General features: G+C 44.5%; 1 protein-coding gene and 2 pseudogenes across 1 annotated transcript in view; 1 reads left to right on the top strand and 2 right to left on the bottom strand.

The window, feature by feature from the left end:
* The window catches only part of SRPK1 (SRSF protein kinase 1), a 77,576-nt gene extending 70,649 nt beyond the window's left edge, over positions 1-6,927 (bottom strand). Inside the window, 2 exon segments of the mRNA XM_059701848.1 lie at positions 6,312-6,849; positions 6,852-6,927. Coding sequence (XP_059557831.1) covers positions 6,312-6,849; positions 6,852-6,912 — 599 coding nt within the window. The 5' untranslated portion in view covers positions 6,913-6,927.
* A 2,543-nt stretch (positions 6,928-9,470) lies between these two features.
* LOC132236628 (large ribosomal subunit protein eL42-like) lies at positions 9,471-15,904 on the bottom strand (annotated as a pseudogene).
* Positions 11,949-18,276, top strand: LOC132237399 (suppressor of cytokine signaling 5-like; annotated as a pseudogene).
* The last annotated feature ends 1,673 nt before the right edge of the window (positions 18,277-19,949 follow it).

The raw sequence follows: 19,949 nt of genomic DNA, 5'->3' as shown, positions 1-19,949 counted from the left end.
CCAGACCAGCAGGGCTTAAATTATTTTAGGTGTGATAATAATGCTGTAGTTATACTTTAAAAAATTAAGAGTCCATATCTTACAAAATATGATGTCTAAGGTTTGCTTTAAAATAAGATGGAGGGGAGCAGAGATTTACTGTAGATAAAATTACATTAGCCACAGTTGATAACTGCTGAAGTTGAGATGAATACACAAATTTATTTTGCCATTTTCTCTCATTTTGTATATATTTGAAATTTTCCACATTAAGTTTTAAAAAAGACAATAATTTGCCCTAGCTGGTTTGGCTCAGTGGATAGAGTGTCTGTCTGCAGACTGAAAGTTCCCAGGTTTGATTCTGGTCAATGGCACATGCCCCGGTTGCGGGCCTGATCCCCAGCAGAGGGCGTGCAGGAGGCAGCCAATCAATGATTCTCTCATCATTGATGTTTCTATCTCTCTCTCCCTCTCCCTTCCTCTCTGAAATCAATAAAAATATATTTAGAAATAAAAATAAAGGCAATAATTCTATCAATTCTACATATCATTGGAATTATTGCATTTCACAAAATCAGACAGGGATATGCCTCCCACCATTACATATCTGAAATCAAGACATTTAAAAAAATATTTTTATTGATTTCAGAGAGGAAGGGAAAGGGAGAGAGAAGATAGAAACATCAATGATGAGGAACAATCATTGATCAGCTGCCTCTTGCACACCCCCTACTAGGGGTCAAAACAACCTGGGCATGTGCCCTGACTGGGAATCGAACTGTGACCTCCTGGTTCATAGATTGATGCCCAACCACTGAGCCATGCCAGCTGGGCTTGAGACACATTTTATAGCAAATGGTGTATCAGTTTAATTGATAGTTTTTTTTCTTAGTGGTACATAAAATGGTGTATTTTAAAACTGCACCTTAATTCAGTAAAAAACTGTAAGGCTATAAATATATAGGGTGGGGCAAAAGTAGGTTTACAGTTGTGAGTACATGAAAGTTTCTTCTATTATTTACTAGAGGCCCGGTGCACAAAATTCATGCATGGGTAGAGTCCCTAGGACTGGCCAGCAATCAGTGCTGATCAGGGTCTTCCAGCTGCCGGCCAGGGCCTTTATTCATTCCACACCACCCCCTGGTGGTCAGCACACATCATAGCAAGCGACAGAACTCCCAAGGGGACACTTTGCATATTTGGCTTTTATATATATGTAAGATTATTATATTTTTCATATGGACAACTGTAAATCTACTTTTGCCCCATCCTGTATTTAGATACTGCTTTCTCCTTAGTTAAATAATTATTTGCATTGTACTTGGGGGGCGGGAAGAATTGCTGCAGTTATTCCACCCAGTCTAAAAAAAAATAATAAAAACTGATTTTACTTGACCAATCTGTCTTTTTTTCATCTTAAAAAATATATATTTTTATTGATTTCAGAGACAGGGAGGGAGAGAAAGAGAGAAACATTAATGATGGGTAAGAATCATTGATCAGCTGCCTTCTACTAGGGATCAAGCCTGCAACCTGGGCATGTGCCCTGACAGGGTCGAACCCTGATCTCCTGGTTCATGGATTGACGCTCAACCATTGAGCCACACTGGCTGGGCTTTTCTTCATTTTTAATAAAGGAGTTCCTAAGCATGAAACAAGTTGCTCATTTCAAGAAATCTAAAGGAACACGATAATACAGCAGCCTTCGGGCCTCACTGTAGTAGAAACAGTAATGTAAACAAAATTTACCAACATATAAAATTACTGAGGAACAAGTATTTCTGACAAGGGCAAATCTAGAAATACAATTTTGCCAAGTACCATTCTAATGTAATCACACAATTAAATATGCAAGTTTTAAAGGATATGATAGTTGCTGTTGAAAACTTCAAAGGTAAAGGAAAAGACAGATTAGCTACATTTAAAAAAAATCAATTTATGTCAAAAACACACTATAAATGAAATCTGAAAAGCTAACAAGCTGAAATACAAATCTGCCACATGACAAAAGATGTATTCTAGATAAACAGATCTTAATACCAAGAAAATAACCAACACTCTAATATAAAAAATGGGCAAAAGATAGGAGCAGGTCAATAAATATATCTCCAAATGGTCACTTTGCTGGTAACAAATATAAACAAAATTCATTTATAGATTACCAGATTTGAGAGGCTTTTTCAATGAATAGTGCCCAGTTTTGGTGGCTAAGCAGGAGATAGAAGAATAGTCCCACCCCCGATACTCTGCTTAGCACAGTCCTTAATTACCTACTTCAAGTGCTTCCTTTTCAATGTGGCCTCACCCTATTTAAAACTGCATCCCTATCCCCATTTCTCAATCCCCCCTTTTTCCATCTTATCATCTAACAAACTATGTAATTAACTTATGTCCATTGCTTATTGTCTCCCCCATTTAAGTACAGCTCCCCAGGATGCGATGTTTTTCTTTTATTAATGTATCACATTATAGGTGTTTAAAACTGTTTAATAAATAGGAGTTAAACTACTTAACTCTTCTGAAGAAAACTCTTGACAATATGAACTATTGTCATTATGACTAAGAATTTATCCTAAGAAAATAATCACTGATGTGAGTGACTAATGTTTATCTAAAAGATTATTCATCTTGGCTGTGTAAAACTGGAAACAGCCTATAGTATAGTATTTCAAATGTAGAATATACTAAATGCTATGAAAAATGTTCATGGTAATGTTAACTTGGAAAAGTATACCCAATGATTCAATTTTTGTCTTCAATAGTACACGCTCACTAATAGGAACTAAATAAATTATCCATTTAATGGAATACCAGATAAAGCTACTCTGTCTTAGTATAGAGCCAATTCTAAGACTTATTGAGAATAACAACAAAAAACAGACCTTAAAAAAAATAGTAAGACTGAACTATATGGAACTGATACAGAACCAATTTACCAATTTCCAAGGTACACTGTTCAGTGTAAAAAGTACCCAATACTGTTTAATTAAAAACAACTTTTTAAAATTGATTTTAGAAAGGAAGGAGAGGGAGAAACATTGATTGGTTGCTTCCAGCATGTACCCCAATCCAGGAACCGAACCTGCAACTGGGTATGTGCCCTGACCGGGAAGCCAACCAGCGACCTTTTGATGCACAGGATAATGTAAATCCCAACTGAGCCACACCAGCCAGGGCAATACCATTGCATTTTTAAAAATCGGTTTAAGTTTATGTACTCTACTCACTACTGGATGAAAATGTTGGAAATTTTAAAGTATTTTTCTCTTTTAAAGTTTTAATGTAACGATTACATTTTTGGAAAATTAAATAAAACCATCTCCCCTCTGCCTCCATAGAGCAGTTAAGTACTAGAATAAGCAAAAGCACTTCTGTAGCTACCAAATTTATACTAAACTCACAAAGTTCTTTACTGCAAACAAAGTAAAAATTACTGTCCAGACTAAATTTCTAAGTAATAAAATTATTACATATAAAATCCATTCAGGAATTATGTTTCATGAAATAATTTCACAAGCAGTGTAACTGTTAAATTATAAAACCTCATGACAAACAGATAAAGGCCCAGCTATTGGTATACACATTGAAAACAGAATGAATGCTCAAAGGGAGATAGAGCATTCTGCCCTTTCAGAGCCATCACCAATGGGCCATGAAAGGGTACCTAAGGCATCCAGAGGCCCCTTATTCAGAAGCCTCTGTTCACTCAGCCTCTACCTTATTTGTTCTCCGGCACACTGAAACAACTGTCACTTGGTGACAGCAGTGTACGTTGGGGTATGTCAACTCCGGTTGGAATCCTAACTTTATAATTTTATAGGGGAGTAATTTACAAATCTCAATTTCCTTATATGCAAAGTAAAATACAGATTATCATCAACAAGTTAATGTTAATAAGAGTAGAGTCTGAAAAAGTGAAATGAAGGAGGATTTCTTCAAATAAGACAACTAAAAATCCTCAAAGTAAAATCTTTCAACACAGCATATGCACCCAAAGGAAACACCCTAAGAAGCTCAAGCAGGAGCCCTGGATTCCAGTTTTGACCCTGCTACAACCAACTCCAGCTCCCTGGGCGTATTATTTCATGTACTAAGTTCTAGTTTCAAGATCTACAAAGTCAGGGGACCAAAAAGCACTTCCACCTGTATCATACCATGACTAAATTACCAGGATGCTATTACTGTTGTACTTTCAAAAGTTTCTAATTTTTTTTCATTTAAATGCTTGGTCCTTATCAATTTTCATTATGACTGAGCTACCAGACATAAGACCATGTAGGACTATTTCTTAACTTAGTTACAAAGGTCAAATTGCTAAAAAGTGGCAAAATCAAAATTCAAACCAGATCTGACTCTGACCTAACTCTATGGCATGCTTCTTCCTCAGACCTTCTCCCTCATTATCTCCTGGTAACTAACAGCTTGCCTTGGCGAAATGACTGGAATCAGGAGTCATGGAACAGAGTCAAGTTACCTGAGTCAGGTGGGGCTTGTACTCTAACCAAGATAATTAATTAGACATTTCAGCTACTTAAGAGGAGGTTAGAAAACAAAAGGTAAAATTATCAAGAAAGAGTATTAATTGAAGACAAAAAAATAAAGCAACTTTGACACTACAAGTAAACAGTATCAGTTTCAGGAGTCAAAGTTGCAGAGGATTAAATATCAGCAAAATAACTGCAGATTATCTGTACTATTCACTTGCTTTTACGAAAGTATGGAAATAATTAAGAACAGAAGTAAGTAGGTTATAGTAGTAAATGGAGGAGTAACCGATAATCAAAGTACATATAATTCAGCTTTAGAATAAGGCTAAGTAGATAACCCAAAGTAATAAATAATGTGTTAAAATAAAGTACACGATCATCTATATCTATATACCTCCCAAATTATAGATTGATTCAGGCTAATATAAAGATTAATTTCCGTGTTCGAAGACCAGGACAGAGGACTTCTAATACGGAAAATCACAAAATCACCACCTCCTTTCATCAGCAAAAAATGTTTTATAACATATTCATACCGGTCCACAGAGGATAACAAAACTAAGATACAAAAAGAAAATGAGTAACATTTAAAATCCCACCGCATATTAGAACCAGGTTAGCTCCTTGCTGTTTCCATTAAACCAATCTGGGATTAAAAACTGGTTTTCCAATAATCCATACCTGGATAACTCACATTTAAATGCGTTGGTTACCAAGCACTTTACAAAATAAAAAATTTCATAAGACAGCCGATAGAAACGGAGCAAGAGGCGAGGTCACCTACCACGTTAGCTCTATTGACAGAAGTCATTACGTGCTGCTCTTAAACATTAGGCGGCCACCAACAACATACACCCCTGCCTGGTACTGTCACTCAGCAGGGCAACCTGGGAAAAGCCTTGAAATGCGTTTTATCAGCCCAGAGAGAATTAGATGGTACACAACTCCACATAACATCAAGAAAATGGAAAAGTGCCAAGAAAATAGGGCACTTTTTTTTTTTCCTGAACACAAACCGCCTAACCGTTTCCAAGACCCTTTGCAATTATTCAATGTTCGTACAGGAGGAAACTTCTTCAGACCGAGCCTCGCCTGCAGAGGCCCTCTACCGGGCGTTTCTCCTAAAGCGGTGCCCAACTTTTGTGCTTCCCACAATAGCGCTAAGGTGATGCATCCTGCTGATAACGCCAGACAGGCATGTGGCTCTGAACCCAGCGGCCCAGAATCGCCGACAGCGCTGGCTCCGGGCCTTTCCTGTCGCTATGGTGGCGCCCACGCCAGAAGGCACCCGCACTGGGGCGAGGACCCGGGGTCCAGGGGGAAGCGGAGCAGTAAGAGAAACCGGCTGCGTCCACGGCGGTCTGCCTGCACCGCCAGCGAAGGCTCAGGAAGCCGACGAACCGGGGGAGCTCCTGGCCCTCCTCGAGCAAAGGGCCCGGCTCGCGGCACATGCATTCAGGAGCGCCCCGGCGGCCTACGGCGCAAGGGAAGGCGCTCGGAGGCAGGTAGGGAGGAGCGACAGCGACCCACCAGCCGCCGGGAGGCCCAGACGAGGGCGCCGGTGGTGCCTCCTCCGGAGTCGGGGAGCTGGGGACGCTCGGCTCTGGTCCTCCTCCTGCACCCTCTCCAGCAGGCAGGGGGGCTGCTGAGACCCGGGCCGGGCCCCGGGCCCCGACGGAGGCGCCCTTCCCTCCACAGGTTCGCGGAGAGCGCCTCGACCAGGCCGCCCGGAGGCCATGCGGCCGGGCCGCGGGGTGCCCGAACCCGGTGCCCGGTCAGGACGTGCCACCGAGAAGAGGCGCGGGAGGAAGCCCCGAGAGTGGGGTGTGGGGGTTCAAGACTCACTTCCTTTGGGCTTTGTCCTTCTTGGCCTTGGTCCTTTTCTTTCGGGCCTGGAGCGCAAGCACTGCAGGAGAGAGGGATGGATGAAGGGCGGAGGTGGGAGAAGGGAGGTGACCCAGGTGAGGGTGGGCACCTAGCAGCGGCGCGAGGCCCGACTGCGGGGCCCGCCGGAGGGGCGGCTCCGGGGCGAGCGCCGCGGCATCGGCGAAGCGGCTGGCCAGGAGGCGGGCGGCCCACGGGGCGCAGAGCGGCGCCGAGGCGGGGTGCGCCGGAGGGGGCCCGGGCCGGGGCGGGGGGCCGGCGGGCGAGGATCGGCCTCGCCCGCGGAGAGCGAGGTTCTGCAGTGGCCCCAAGACGGGGGTCGGCCCGGCGGGGAACAAGGGGCGATGACTGCCGGCGTGGAAGGACGCCCGGGCGGAGGGGCGCGGACCCGCAGCCCTGAGGCGGGGGTTGAGGGGCGGCGCCACCTCAGTGGAGGGGCGCCGCACTGCCGGGGACCCGACTGCGGCGGTTCGGCGAAGCTCCCGGCGCTGACCGGGCCTCGCCCCGGCGGCCGTTGCCCCTCGTGGCGAAGGCCGCTTCGCCGCTCACCTTTCCGCTCCATGGCGAGACCGGTAACCGCCAGGCGCCTGCGCACAGGAGAGGCGGCGACTCCGGCTCCCGCCGCGGCCCAAAAGCAAGCCCGCGCCCGCCCCGCCCCCAGCGCCCGCCCCGCCCCCAGCGCCCCGCCCCACGGCGGCGCGCGCCTGCGCGGTGAGGGCGAAGCCTACCACCTGCTCCCGAGAAGGGGGCGCCGTAAAGAATGGGGGCGGGGCGGGGAGAGGGAAGAATGTGGAGCGTCCGCGATGGAGAGGTGCTTGGGAACGAGGCTCGGAAGCCTGACGGGGGTTTGTTCTGTTGGCCCCGCGGCCGCCCCCGGGAAGGGCGGGGAGCGCGGCTGTGAGGGCTCCCGGCGCGCTGAGTCCGGTTCCGCAGCCACTGGGGCTGGCCTCAGTTTCCTGGCCTGTAAAATGGGTTCAGCGTGCCCCAGGGCCTTCGCTGAGCTTTGAGGGCCAATTGAGATACTGTATAAAGAGAATGAGGGGAGAAGGGGGAAAGGAAAGGAAGGGCGAGCAACACAAAAGACTGGAAGAAACCTGTAAACCTATTGTCACAAATAGGGAACAGAGTCAACAGTGTTGTAATGATGGTATGATGCCAGGTGGGTACTGGAAATGTCGGGGAACACTTTGTAAACTATATGATTGTCTAACCACTATTCTGTAACTAATATAAAGCCCTAAACTAATACAAAAGAGTGTTGAATGTAAAGAAATGAAAACAGGAGTGAAATTTTTATAAACTTCAAAGTTTAAAGAAAAGCTGTAAAGGGAGGAAGGGGGAGAGCAAAAATAGTGTTTTTCATTTTACCGCTTTACTGTCTTTTCAGTACATGAAAAACACAGTTGTCTTTAAATGGTGCTTTTATGCTTTTCTAAGTCATTATCTCATTTGACGTTGATGGCAACTTAAAGACAAGATAGTTATTCCCTCCACGATTCAAAGAAAGGAAATCTTGGTGTCTGGCCCCAGTGATTCAGTCGTCAAGCAGGGTTAGTAAAATTTTCTGTGAAGGGTCATATAGTAAATATTAAGACATGTGGGCCGTGAGGTTTCTTTTTCAACTACTCAACTCTGCCCCTGGAACTCAAAAGCAGTCATAGAAAGCAGAGGCTACGTGTTACAAGAAAGCTTTATTTACAGTCCCTGACATTTGCGTTTCATGTCATTTTAACAAAACATTATTCTTCTGTTGATCTTTTTTCAATTATTTCAACCATTTTTGGCTCAGGCCTTAGTTACCAACTCCGGTTGTGAAGTGCTGTAGCTGGACAGGATGGGAGTTCAGACTCTAGTGGGGAAGACAGAGTAATTAATTGACCAGTAATTAATTGACAGTAATTAATTGACCCAGAAAGGAAGATGACCGTACAATCGTGCTGCGTAAGTCAAGCGTGGGAGCTTGGGCAGGATTTTATCGAGCAGTCGGGGAGGAGGCAGCTTTGGAGCTGGGTCTTGAGAAATGTGTAGGATTCGCACAGGTGGAGAAGGATATGCCAGACATTCCAGAATGAGAAATCAATTGAGCAAAAAAGGCACAGACTTGGAAATTTATGGCCAAGGGCTGGGGCTGGTAGTGACTAAAGGGATGACTTGGAATGTGAGGCTGGAAATGTAGGTTAGCCAAATAGGAAAATTAGCCAATTAATATCTGTTGCGTGGAACCTGAATGGTAGCGTATTGCAAAAGAGGACACCACCTGTTGGCCACGGAAAACTGCAACCCAGTTTCCCCCCCCCCCCCCCCCCCCCACTCTATACTTGAGATCAGAGGAGAGAAGGAACAGACAGCGGAGCCCTGGAGCCTGAGGCTCCTGCTAGCTCAGGAAAACCACATGTGGTTTAGGAAGACAGGAGAGAGCTCGGATACCGCTGAGAAAAGTCCCAGAATCGGGAATTTATCCCCCTCCGGGAAGCAAACTCTGAGGCTAAGGGGCCCTGTTTGGGTTTTTCTTTATGTAACCTCGGTGGCTAGCACAGTCTCCAACAATGACAATAAATGATATGCAGTTTATGACACACGTATAGACAAGAGAGACAGCACTCAGAGGGACAAATGAGAGCTGTGCTAAAACCCAAGTGTGTTAGTGCAGATCCATCAAAAAGGAAGTAATTTTAACTTGCCGTGAATTGGACATACCTATTCAGGCTCTGACTATTGTTTCTCTCCCTAAGAACTTACTAGCCCTCTGTTTAAGGACTCCATTTGAGATTTTTTCCAGAGTCAATGTCAAGTTCCCAGACTAAGTTCCCAGAATTGACCAGTTCTCCTGTTTCCCCCCACCCATTTTTTCTTCATTCTCCCAGCATGCTTCAGTTCTCCACACCTGTTCTCTAATTGTTTATATGAGTTACTTTGTATTTCCCCCCTATTCTAAAGCCTCTATCTTGTTTTGTGCTTCTTGCTTTAAAGTAACTTAAAAATCACTCCCTCTTCCCCCCAATTTCACAGGGTTTGTCCTAGTCTGGAATTTACCCTTCCAGAAGTTATTCCTTCTTTTTTTTGAAGTGAACATATCAATATTTTATTGTCATATACTAGTAATAAAACAAAATATGAAACTTAGACCTGGATCACTTAACCTTTTTGCTTCTTGTCTCCTCCCAGTTCAAAATGCTTGCATCTCTTAATAGCCAGCATTCTCTCAGATCTGCAGTTGGCTCAACGCATTCAAGCCTCAGCACAATCTTCTTTGTAGTTTTAGCTTTTTTTTTTTTTTTTTGAAAATCGGCTTAGTCTGCCCACCATAACTCATCTGCTTCCTGTCGCAGCGCCGCTTTCCCTGCGCATACAGAGAATCCTCGCCCTTCTTGTACCGTGCTACTTTGTGGGGCTGATGCTTGCCACACTTTTTACAGAAAGTTCGGCGGGTTTGTTCACCATGTTTGTGAGCTATCGGCAGGGAAAGCCAGAAGTTATTCTTAAAAGTAGTGGCCGTTTTTTGGTATTCATTCGCAGTTACACACCTGTTTTTCTGCAGGTTCGTCTAAAAGTAGAATTATTCAGAGAACATGAGCCACCGTACTGTTTGCTGCTCATGGGCAATGTCAGGATTTAATTCCTGAGAAGATCCATTCCTCTTGAGCTAACTTACTTTTTAAGACTGCCCTGGGGCCTTCCCTAATGCTTGTTTGAAATTTTTGAAATCTGAGCTCCTAAAGTGTAGGACATATATTTCATTACATCCAACATTCCCTGCCTTGCTCACCACAAACTCTTACACTTAGGCCAACGTTTTTGTCCAATTAAACCCAAACTATCACTTCCCCTAATGCAGTGGTTCTCAGCCTCGGCCGCACATTAGAATCACCTGGGAGTCTTTTTAAAATCCTGATTTCTGGGCCCCATCCTCCGGAAATTGTTTCTTTGTTACTAATGTGGCCCCACCCCATAACAAAGAAACAGAATTCCCGGAGGATGAGGCCCAGAAATCAGGATTTAAAAAAAATTCCCAGGTGATTCTAATGTGCAGCCAAGGTTGAGAACCACTGCCCTAATGGCTTCCCCAGTGTCCTGTGAGATGAAATGGACCACGGAAAGTGAAAATATATCAGATACTCTATTTTGAATGATGTGAGACTCCCAGTAGATGTCTACATAATTGGAGAACCCGAGTAGGACTTTATCTTGCCCTTGTGGTAGTTTTGTGAAGTATATTGGGAAATAATTGTAATCTAAACTTGAGTATCTGGAAACACATGGCACATTCAACAGAATAATTGAAGATAATTGAGTGAACAGGTTGGGGTGTGGGCATGTTTAAGGGAAACCCACAGGGGTGGTGAGGCATCCAGGGACTAACAGCAGGAGTCTGTACCACCTGTAGGCTTGACGGTGCAGGGCTGGAGGTATTACCAGAACCCAGCCACAGCTTGCGTGAGTCTGCTAGGGTTGTCATCTCAAAGTACCCCAAACAGAAATGCACTGTCTCGCAGTTCTGGAGGCTTGAAAGCGCCTGAAATCAAAATGTCAGCAGAGTTGGTTCCTTGTGAGGAGTGTGAGGGAAGGATCTGTTCTCTTTCCCTTGGTTTGTAGATATCTGTCTTCTCCGTGTCTCTTTATATATGTCTTACCTCTGTGTGTGTCTGAATCTGTGTCCTAATTTCTCCTTTTCATAATGACATCAGTCACATTGGATTAGGACTCATCCCAGTGACCTCATTTTAACGTGGTCACCGCTGTAAACCACATCTCCAAATAAGGTCCCTTTCTAAGGTGCTGTTTGTTGGACTGCAATACATCTTTTGCGGGGGGGTGTGGTAGGGGGGTGAGGGGAGGGGTAGGGGACACACAATTCAATCCATAAGAGCTGTCGTGGTAAGAAAGGGCTGTCTGACAGCAGCTGTGTCCTTTGATAAAGGGAAGTAATCATGGTCCAGCAGGGAAAGAAACACCCAACTTCTTTCTCCTCTCATCCTCTCAGGCTGACATCTCCCATTGACAAACCCCAGCTGGAAGTCAGAAGGGTGCCTGGGTGATGCAGTCTCCCGCAGGACTCGGTCACCCTAGCCAGCCTCTTAGGGCACCGAGCAGGGTGGAGAAGGGTGGAGGGTGGTTATGGGAGGGCAAACAGATTATCCAGCATAACCTGTCTGGGCAGTCTATAGGAAACACCCAAGGCAGCTGGCACTTTCCAAGCAAGTAAGCCACCTTCTTGGGCTCCCTGATCCTTGGAGAGGCTAGAGACCAGAAACTACTTAGAGATAACCCCCCCTTTCTGGCTTTGTTCTAGGAAAGCTTAAACTTCACAAGGAAACTGTGCTGGAGTGAAGGGGGCGAGGGGAGTAGATGAAGGAGATGAAAGAGTAAAAGCTTTGGCTTGGGGCAGGAAAGCATGTAAGTTCTTTGAGGTCTCAGCATTGGCCGTTGGGATGCCCTGGCTGGGCATGAAGGTTGGAGGGGGAGGGCATTCTCCAGCCGTGAGGATGTTAGAGATCCCTGGTTCCTGAGGCTGGTAGGGCCCTCGCTCTGCCCCCTGGGAGTGCTCTGGGGAGGCAGCAAGGATTGCAAGCTGATCATGCCCAGTGCTCAGTTCTGCCAGAGAAGTTTGAAGTGATGAGGATTTGCCCTGCCTACAAGATCACTCTTGGTATATCAAGAAAACAAGTTAGCTCTGATCGGTGGGCTCAGTGGTTAGAGCATTGGCCTGCACACCGAAGGGTCACAGGTTTGATTCCCAGTCAAAGGGCACATACCTGGGTTGCAAGTTTGATCCCCAGCCAACGGGGCCCATACAAGAGGCAACCAATCGGTGTTTCTCTCTCTTTTTCTCTCTCTTCCTTCCCTCCCTCCCCCCCCTCCTTCCCTTCCACTCTCTCTAAAGATCAATGGAAAAAATGTCCTTGGGTGAGGATTAACAACAAAAAGAAAACAAGCTAATATGTGTTAAACATTCATTAGTAGGAAGACACCAAAGAGTTCCTATGATCTCTGTTCTGGGTTTCTCTGTCTTTTTGGATGCTTTGGCCACAGCATGAGTGAAAAGTTTACTCAAGGCAGGGACGACAGTGTCCCAGCAAGACTCTGTTCCCGCATAGATATCATCAGGCAACCAGAGAGGTAGGCTCCCTTATAGGCCTTATGCTGTTCCAATTCTGATCAATGCCAGAGGTGTTATTGAAACAGGTTTCCACTGCTGACATGGGTTGCTTGTTAATTTGTGTAATGGCTGCTATAAAAGAGCTGTGCTTGGCAAAGTTTGTGGCGTTCAGTTACTCTGAGCCATTTTGTCAAAGCCACCTTCTGATTAGAATGGTCGTTAACCTCTCCTGGCAAAGGAATTGTTGATTAGAACTCAAGCTGCACCTGGGTGTAACTTCAAGTAACTGGCAGCTAGCTACAAATGTCCTGCCTTTGCCAAACGTTTTAATTTGCCCAAGTATTTTGTTTTGAAAAAGTAGATTTTTTTTTTAAAGACAATTAAAAAGAAGCAGCAATCTGGGAGTCGGACACTAGGGGAATGGTTAAGGAAGTTTTACGGCATGTCTATGTGAGTTGCCAAAACAGGGACATGTTGGAGCCCATTTATGGTCTGGAAGTAGCAGAAGACCTTTCTTAAACATCTTCAGCAGAATATGCTTCTCTTGCCTTGATTCCAAGGATAAATGCCGATGTAATTTAAGGTAAACTACAAACAGCATGAGATGTGGTGCCCTAGGAGGCTGCCAGGCCAGGAGAGATGCTGTGCTATATTTAACATGTTCAAAGGACCATGCAGACTTGGACAATAAAAGTAACAAACTGGCCCTAGCTGTTTTGGTTCAGTGGATAGAGCATCGGCCTGCAGACTGAAAGGTTCCAGGTTTGATTCCGGTCAAGGGCACATGCCCTGGTTGCGGGCTTGATCCCCAGTAGGGGGCATGCAGGAGGCAGCCAATCAATGATTCTCTCATCATTGATGTTTCTCTCTCTCTCTTTCTCTCTCTCTCCCCCCCCTTTCTCTCTGAAATCAATAAAAATATATTTTTTAAAAAGTAACAGACTGAAAACCAGAAGTCCTTTCCCCATTTTGAGCAGTGGCTAAGCCTCCAGACTCAATGTGACCTAGGAGAGGAGCACCATAAGGACTCGGCAATCTTAGGGTCAAAGTGAAGACAATTTAAGAAATACATTGAAATGGGGAGCATCTATTTTTTTTTTTTCAGATACTTTGCACCATGGTCACCCTCATGACAAACATTTACTGAGTACTCACTGCAGGCCAGGCATTAGACTAAGGGCTTTGAAAAGCAGAGAAGAGAAAAACAAACATGGGCCATGACCTGTAGGACTTAATAGCCAGCTCTTACATAATAATTACTGTTTACTAGACATTGTTGTCGCTCAACCCTCAAACAACCCTATGACATAGGTACTATTGTCATCTGTTTGACAGATTAGGAAACTGAGGCACAAACAAAGTCACACAAACTATTAAGAGGCAGGGTTTTGCATGTGGGCAGCTAGGGTCTTACCCACACACTATGTCACCATACTCTTACTCACACATCATGTCACCCTTTTCTTACCCACATACCATATCACCTGTCTAGATTAGTGGGGGGGGGGGGGATGGACGCATAGGTAAATAAATGCAGTGCACAATGGCAGATGCACAAAGTACCACAGGAGCTCAAATACAGAGGCCCACTAAGCTCAGGATTTGAGGAGACGTGAGGAGAGAGGCATTGCCTGAATGAGATGACACCTGGGCAGCAGTTGAGCACGGTGTGTGCGGACCCAGAAGCAGCTCAGTATCACTGGGCTATAAAAATCAAGGGGAGGGGGGAGATAGTTTGCTCCACTAGCACTTAGTGGATCCCTTCTATGTGCAGGCACGGTGCTTAGTCCTGGGCTATTGCAGGGCATCTAAGGAACTTGAACTTGAGCTATCAAACATTTTGCTCCTTTGGTGGGTGAGTTACTCACCAAAGTAGCTTTTTGAAACTCCTCTCATGCAAAATACTCAACGAACTAGAAGGGAACTTCCTCAGCCTCATAAAGGGTGTTTGTGAAAAACCCACAGCTCACATCGTGCTCAGTGGTGATAGGCTGCATGTCCTCTCTCCTAAGATCAGGACCACGACAAGGATGTCTGGTCTCACCACTTCCATTCGGTATTGTACTGAAGGTTCTAGCCACGGTCATTAGCCAAGGAAATGATATACAATGCATACAAATTGGAAAGAAAATTGACATTTTAAAATAAAAGTGTTACCTCACAGTTTTGAATGCCATCCAATGGAATTTAAATATCACAGCAATTCTATACCATCATCCACTTATATATGTAAAACAAGTAATATCACTTTGTTAAGTATAAGAAATTTTATATTACTCCACGTTCTCCTTAAACTTGTATTTCTATTCCATTTTCCTCCCACAGAAGTTTATCCTCAGGTAATATAACTTTATGCTTGCAAGTCTATCATACTTCTACATTGAAATTTAATTTGTAAGAACATTTTCTGAGATCATGATCCTCTAAAAACTTTTTTTTACCTAACATCGCCAGTATTACTATTGCATGATTAATCAAAATAACATATAGTATCACTTTTTGATAAAGGGAAATTTATTGCAGATATATCTCAGTGCAAGAGTAGGTGATTTTTTTCTCAACAAGTTCTGCATCATTCTATTCCTATTTTTTTTTTGGCAATAGCTAAGAAAACTTGTTCACATAAAATAAATGGGAATGGAAAGGGTTTTGCTGTAGCAATATCATTCCATTTTTTGGGAACTCCTCACAAATAATGTGCCAAAAATCTCATAGTAATCATCATCATCACTTATTTTAAGCTGACAACTCCAGGAGGTCCTTATTCAATTTTGTTGAAAGCAAATGATCAGAAACCTTCGACTTTCAAAAAGATGTGTTACCCAGCCATTAAAGTTGTTTACTTCCTCTATTCAGACACCCGAGTTTCAATATGCCCCTTTGTTTGGACCCCTAAGGGGTCTCTCTGCTCCTGGCAGTGCATCTGGGAATGATTCTTTGGGGAGGGAGAGAGGCTTTGGTGTTTGTTTGTCTTGTGTGCCCCACTGCTCCCTGGAATGATAGTGACTTCTGTTCATACTTTGTCTTCAGGGCCTAGAAAAGTGTCAGCTACATAGCAGGTGCTCAATGAATATCGAATATCTGTAGGATGTTCTGAAAGAACGTCAGGGTGTGTTCACAGGGGGCGAGGAGAGGATTTGGGTTTCTCAGTTCAGAGGCACCGAAAGGCCACCTTTCCCCAAGTCAAAGCAGCACTCAGTAGAGGAAAGGCCTCATCTTTGGCATCCTTCCTGGGTTTGAATTCTGACATGGACATTAAATGGCTGTCACTTTGAGCAAACTCTGGGGCTTAGACTCAGCCTGGATAAAAAGGATAATTTGAGGATAAAAAGAAGCATTGGAGGAAATGACAAGGAAATGGGATGCTGCCGGTACGGTAGCTGCACCGGCGCACACGCAGAACTGTGAGTTGTCCTTCATTCCAGCCCTGCTGCTTTGCTTTTGGGGGCACCACCATTCCCTCTTACTAGGCCGGAAATTGGGCTTGCCCTGAAACCACTGCTGCAAGAGGTAGGCAAGATGGTGGCTAGGGCCTCAGGTGGAATCTAGGAGAGAGGGAACTCTTATACCACAGTTTCCTCATCTAGAAAACAGGAGGAGTATCAGCTCTCCCTCATAGGGTTGTCGTGCAGAAAAATGTGTTAACTTTTGTGAAATGTGTAGGAGAGAGGCCGGCACACAGTAAAGGGTTAATGAATGAGTGTTACTATCTTGGCCTGCCTGTAGGCCACTGATAACATACACATGTTGTCTGAAAGAGAAGGGGCACCCAAGGTGAAAGTGGAGTGGGAAGGTGGATCTCCTCAGTTGCTCTGTCTCCCACGCACCATTTATAAGATGCATTGAGATGTCACAGAGAGTCAGGTCTACCGGAGGAATGAAAACCGGTGGGCAGGTTTCAGTGGGTGTAGCAGGTTAAAGACACCATGGGTATCTGGGGTCAGAGGAACCACACATTTCCTTCAAGTCTCCGTCCCTCCAAAGCCCAGCCTCCTATTGGTCCCAATCTTATCATCAATGGATAAAGCAGGAAAAATATGGACTAACTGCAGATACAGGTGTCAGAATGTCTTCAGCCATGAGGGAGGAAGCCGTGGTGAAAAGTTCGTGTTGGACATGAACTCCAACAGATGTTTGTCCAAGATAACATCAGTATAAGAGACTCAGCTCAGAAAATGTTGCTTTCCTACTGGGGTTATGCCATTGAAATCCTTAGATGGGTGAAATAAGCATTGAAACGGATAACAATTCGTGTGTCAACCGGGAGCAAGACTTACAAGAAGAGATTGCTACCCTTGGCGTGCTCCATGCGGTGGGAGGAAAAACATTCCTGTTCTACAAAGACTCACAGTTCTCTGGATGCTGATAAAAAGGTTGGTAGAACTCAAAGTGACGTCACAGGAGAGAGGCCACTTGGCGTGAGCTCCACCCAGGTGTGGACGGTGTTTCCAGCACCCCCGTAGGAGGTCGCGCTCTGAGACAGAGGTGGCAGGACAGTGTGGGCTTGTGTTTCCCCACGAAAATTTACAAGCAATTAAAGCCCCTCTCTTCTAATACAAGAAAAACACACCTTTCTGAATGAATGCGTGAGAAATGTCTTTTCCTGCGGGCTCAGATTTAGCCCCCAAATGGCATTTGATTAAACAGCACTCAGCTGCTGTGAGCCCACATTCAACATTTCTGGATACATTGATCCATCCTTGGATGAAGATAAGCTGAGGGAGAGAAGGCGACATAGTATAGAATAAGGGGTTGACCCCCTCTCAATGCAGAAACACATACCTTTGAAGCCACTGCACAGGGTCATCTGCTACATAAACTGGAACCAAAGTTGGCTCCTGGAGTGACTGTAATGCGCGGGGACAGTCCGCAATTCCACAGCTAATTGTGACCCAGAGGAGGACACCGCCACGCCGTGCTGGCGGTCACGCGGGCAGCAGCACCTCCGGGTCTCGGAGAGCCACGCCTGCGCCCGCACACAGGACGCTCGGAAAGCCGCACACAGACTAATCACACACACTTCTTGTGCCCGATTTGCTCCAGACCACAGGCCGTTTCTGTTGCTGGACAGTGACGGGCCGGTACAGAGCAAACCCTCCGTGGGGAGGAACTTGAGGTACACCTTTGCTCGGGGACGCTGCCAAAGTCCTCTTCTCTGCAGCAGATCCCCGCCAGCCCGCATGGGACAGTAGAATCACAACGTTAGCTTTGATGTTCATCGCCCTTGTGCATTTCACTCCGCTGTAACTTTTGGAACAGCATAAAGATCCCAGTTCTTGCATGTTTTTGAACCATTATTTGCTTTGTCACTAAATAGGACTTTCTCTTTCAGCCCGCAGTATGTCTGCGGTGTAGGAATCTGCAGATGCGCTACATGTGATGGACGGAGGACTTCCTTTGCCATCCATGTTATAGGACTTTTAAAAAGAGCATCATGATAAACAGTAAGTTAGCGTTCACAGGTTAGAATGAGAACCAGTGGAGGCAAGGTAAACTCTCCCGTCCCCCAAGGGCATGTCGTAGGTCTGCTCTCATGTGCGTCAGCCAGCACACCTGCAGCCAGCACGCACACCCCTGCTAGGTTTGCAGCGCAGAATGTAGGCTTAGAGTTAGTATCTGCCAGATGCCATGTGCTGTTACATAAACGTGGTGCTTGTGGGGACAGCAGAGACGACATTTGGCTGATTTAGCTGTTTGGTTTTAATGGCTGTAGTAATTGAGTGAGGCAAGTCTGGGGCATTTGCTATGAAGAATTCTATTTCTTACTCAGGAACAAATGATCCAATGATGTTGAATGAGTATTTCAACAGTGTGACTTGTGTTTGAAATTAATATCCTAGGGCACTTGAAACCAAAGAAAAAATGAACAAATGGGACTACATCAAAATAAAAAGCTTCTGCACAGCAAAAGAAAACATCAACAAAACAACGAGAAAACCCACTGTGTGGGAAAACATATTTGCCAATGTCATATCTGATAAGGGCCTAATCTCCAAAATTTATAGGGAACTCATACAACTTAACAAAAGGAAGATAAACAATCCAATCAAAAAAATGGGCAAAGGACCTAAATAGACACCTTTCAAAAGAGGACATTCAGAAAGCCAAGAGACATATGAAAACATGCTCAAAGTCACTAATCATCCGAGAGATGCAAATCAAAACAACAATGAGGTACCATCTCACACCTGTCAGACTGGCTATCATCAACAAATCAACAAACGACAAGTGCTGGAGAGGATGTGGAGAAAAAGGAACACTTGTGCACTGCTGGTGGGAATGCAGGCTGGTGCAGCCACTATGGAAGACGGTATGGAGTTTCCTTAAAAAACTGAAAATGGAACTCCCATTTGACCCTGTGATCCCACTTCTAGGAATATATCCCAAGAAACCAGAAACACCAATCAGAAAGGATATATGCACCCCTATGTTCATAGCAGCACAATTCACCATAGCTAAGATCTGGAAACAGCCTAAGTGCCCATCAGTAGATGAATGGATTAGAAAACTGTGGTACATCTACACGATGGAATACTATGCTGCTGTAAAAAGGAAGGAACTCTTACCATTTGCAACGGCATGGATGGAACTGGAGAGCATTATGCTAAGTGAAATAAGCCAGTCAATGAAGGAAAAATACCACATGATCTCACTCATTCATGGATAATAGAGACCATTATAAACTTTTGAACAATAATAGATACAGAGGCAGAGCTGCCTCAAACAGATTGTCAAACTGCAGCGGGAAGGCCGGGGAGGGTTGGGGGGCAGGAGGTAGGGGGGTAAGAGATCAACTAAAGGACTTGTATGTATGCATATAAGCATAACCAATGGACATAAGACACTGGGGGATAGGGGAGGCTAGGGGACTGTCTAGGGCAGGGGGGAAAAAATGGACACATATGTAATACACTTTGTAATACTTTAAGCAATAAAAAAATAATAATAAAAATAAATTAAAAAATTTAAAAAAAAAGAAATTTTCTATCAACTTCCAAAAGTAGCAATGTTTGTAGTTACTATAAATCAAGCTTTATGCTTTGGAAGTCCAAAAAATAAAGACTGCCTTCCTTTTAGAAAAAAAAATTCCATTTTCTGGCCACTTAGTGCAGTGCACTTAAGTATTGATATAGTTTATACTCAGTCTTCTTGTCTCTTCCACAGAAAGTACTGTTAAATAAACCAGGTTTTCCAAATAGAATTAGTTCTTAAAAATGCATATTTTATATAATTGGTAGTAGAATTTTATTTAAAGGCCTTAGGTATGATTTTTTTTTAAAATGAGTGCTTTAACTTAAAACAAACATTGGGAATAGCTCCTGCGATCTAGGCCTGTGATTTTAACGTCAACAGGTACAGTCTCATTGTTGATTCATTAAAGTTGGACCTTTTCCTCTGTCCGTGATGAATTTGGGAACCAGGAAGAAACTGAAACTAGAAGATGTCCAAACAAGTCAGATAATAGTAACTACATGGGCTGCTGATGTAGACATTATTGTTAG

Source organism: Myotis daubentonii, chromosome 6 (assembly GCF_963259705.1).
Source record: "Myotis daubentonii chromosome 6, mMyoDau2.1, whole genome shotgun sequence".
Lineage (NCBI taxonomy): Eukaryota > Metazoa > Chordata > Mammalia > Chiroptera > Vespertilionidae > Myotis > Myotis daubentonii.
The sequence above is the reverse complement of the archived record's forward strand: the minus strand, read 5'-3'. Positions and strand labels throughout refer to the sequence as shown.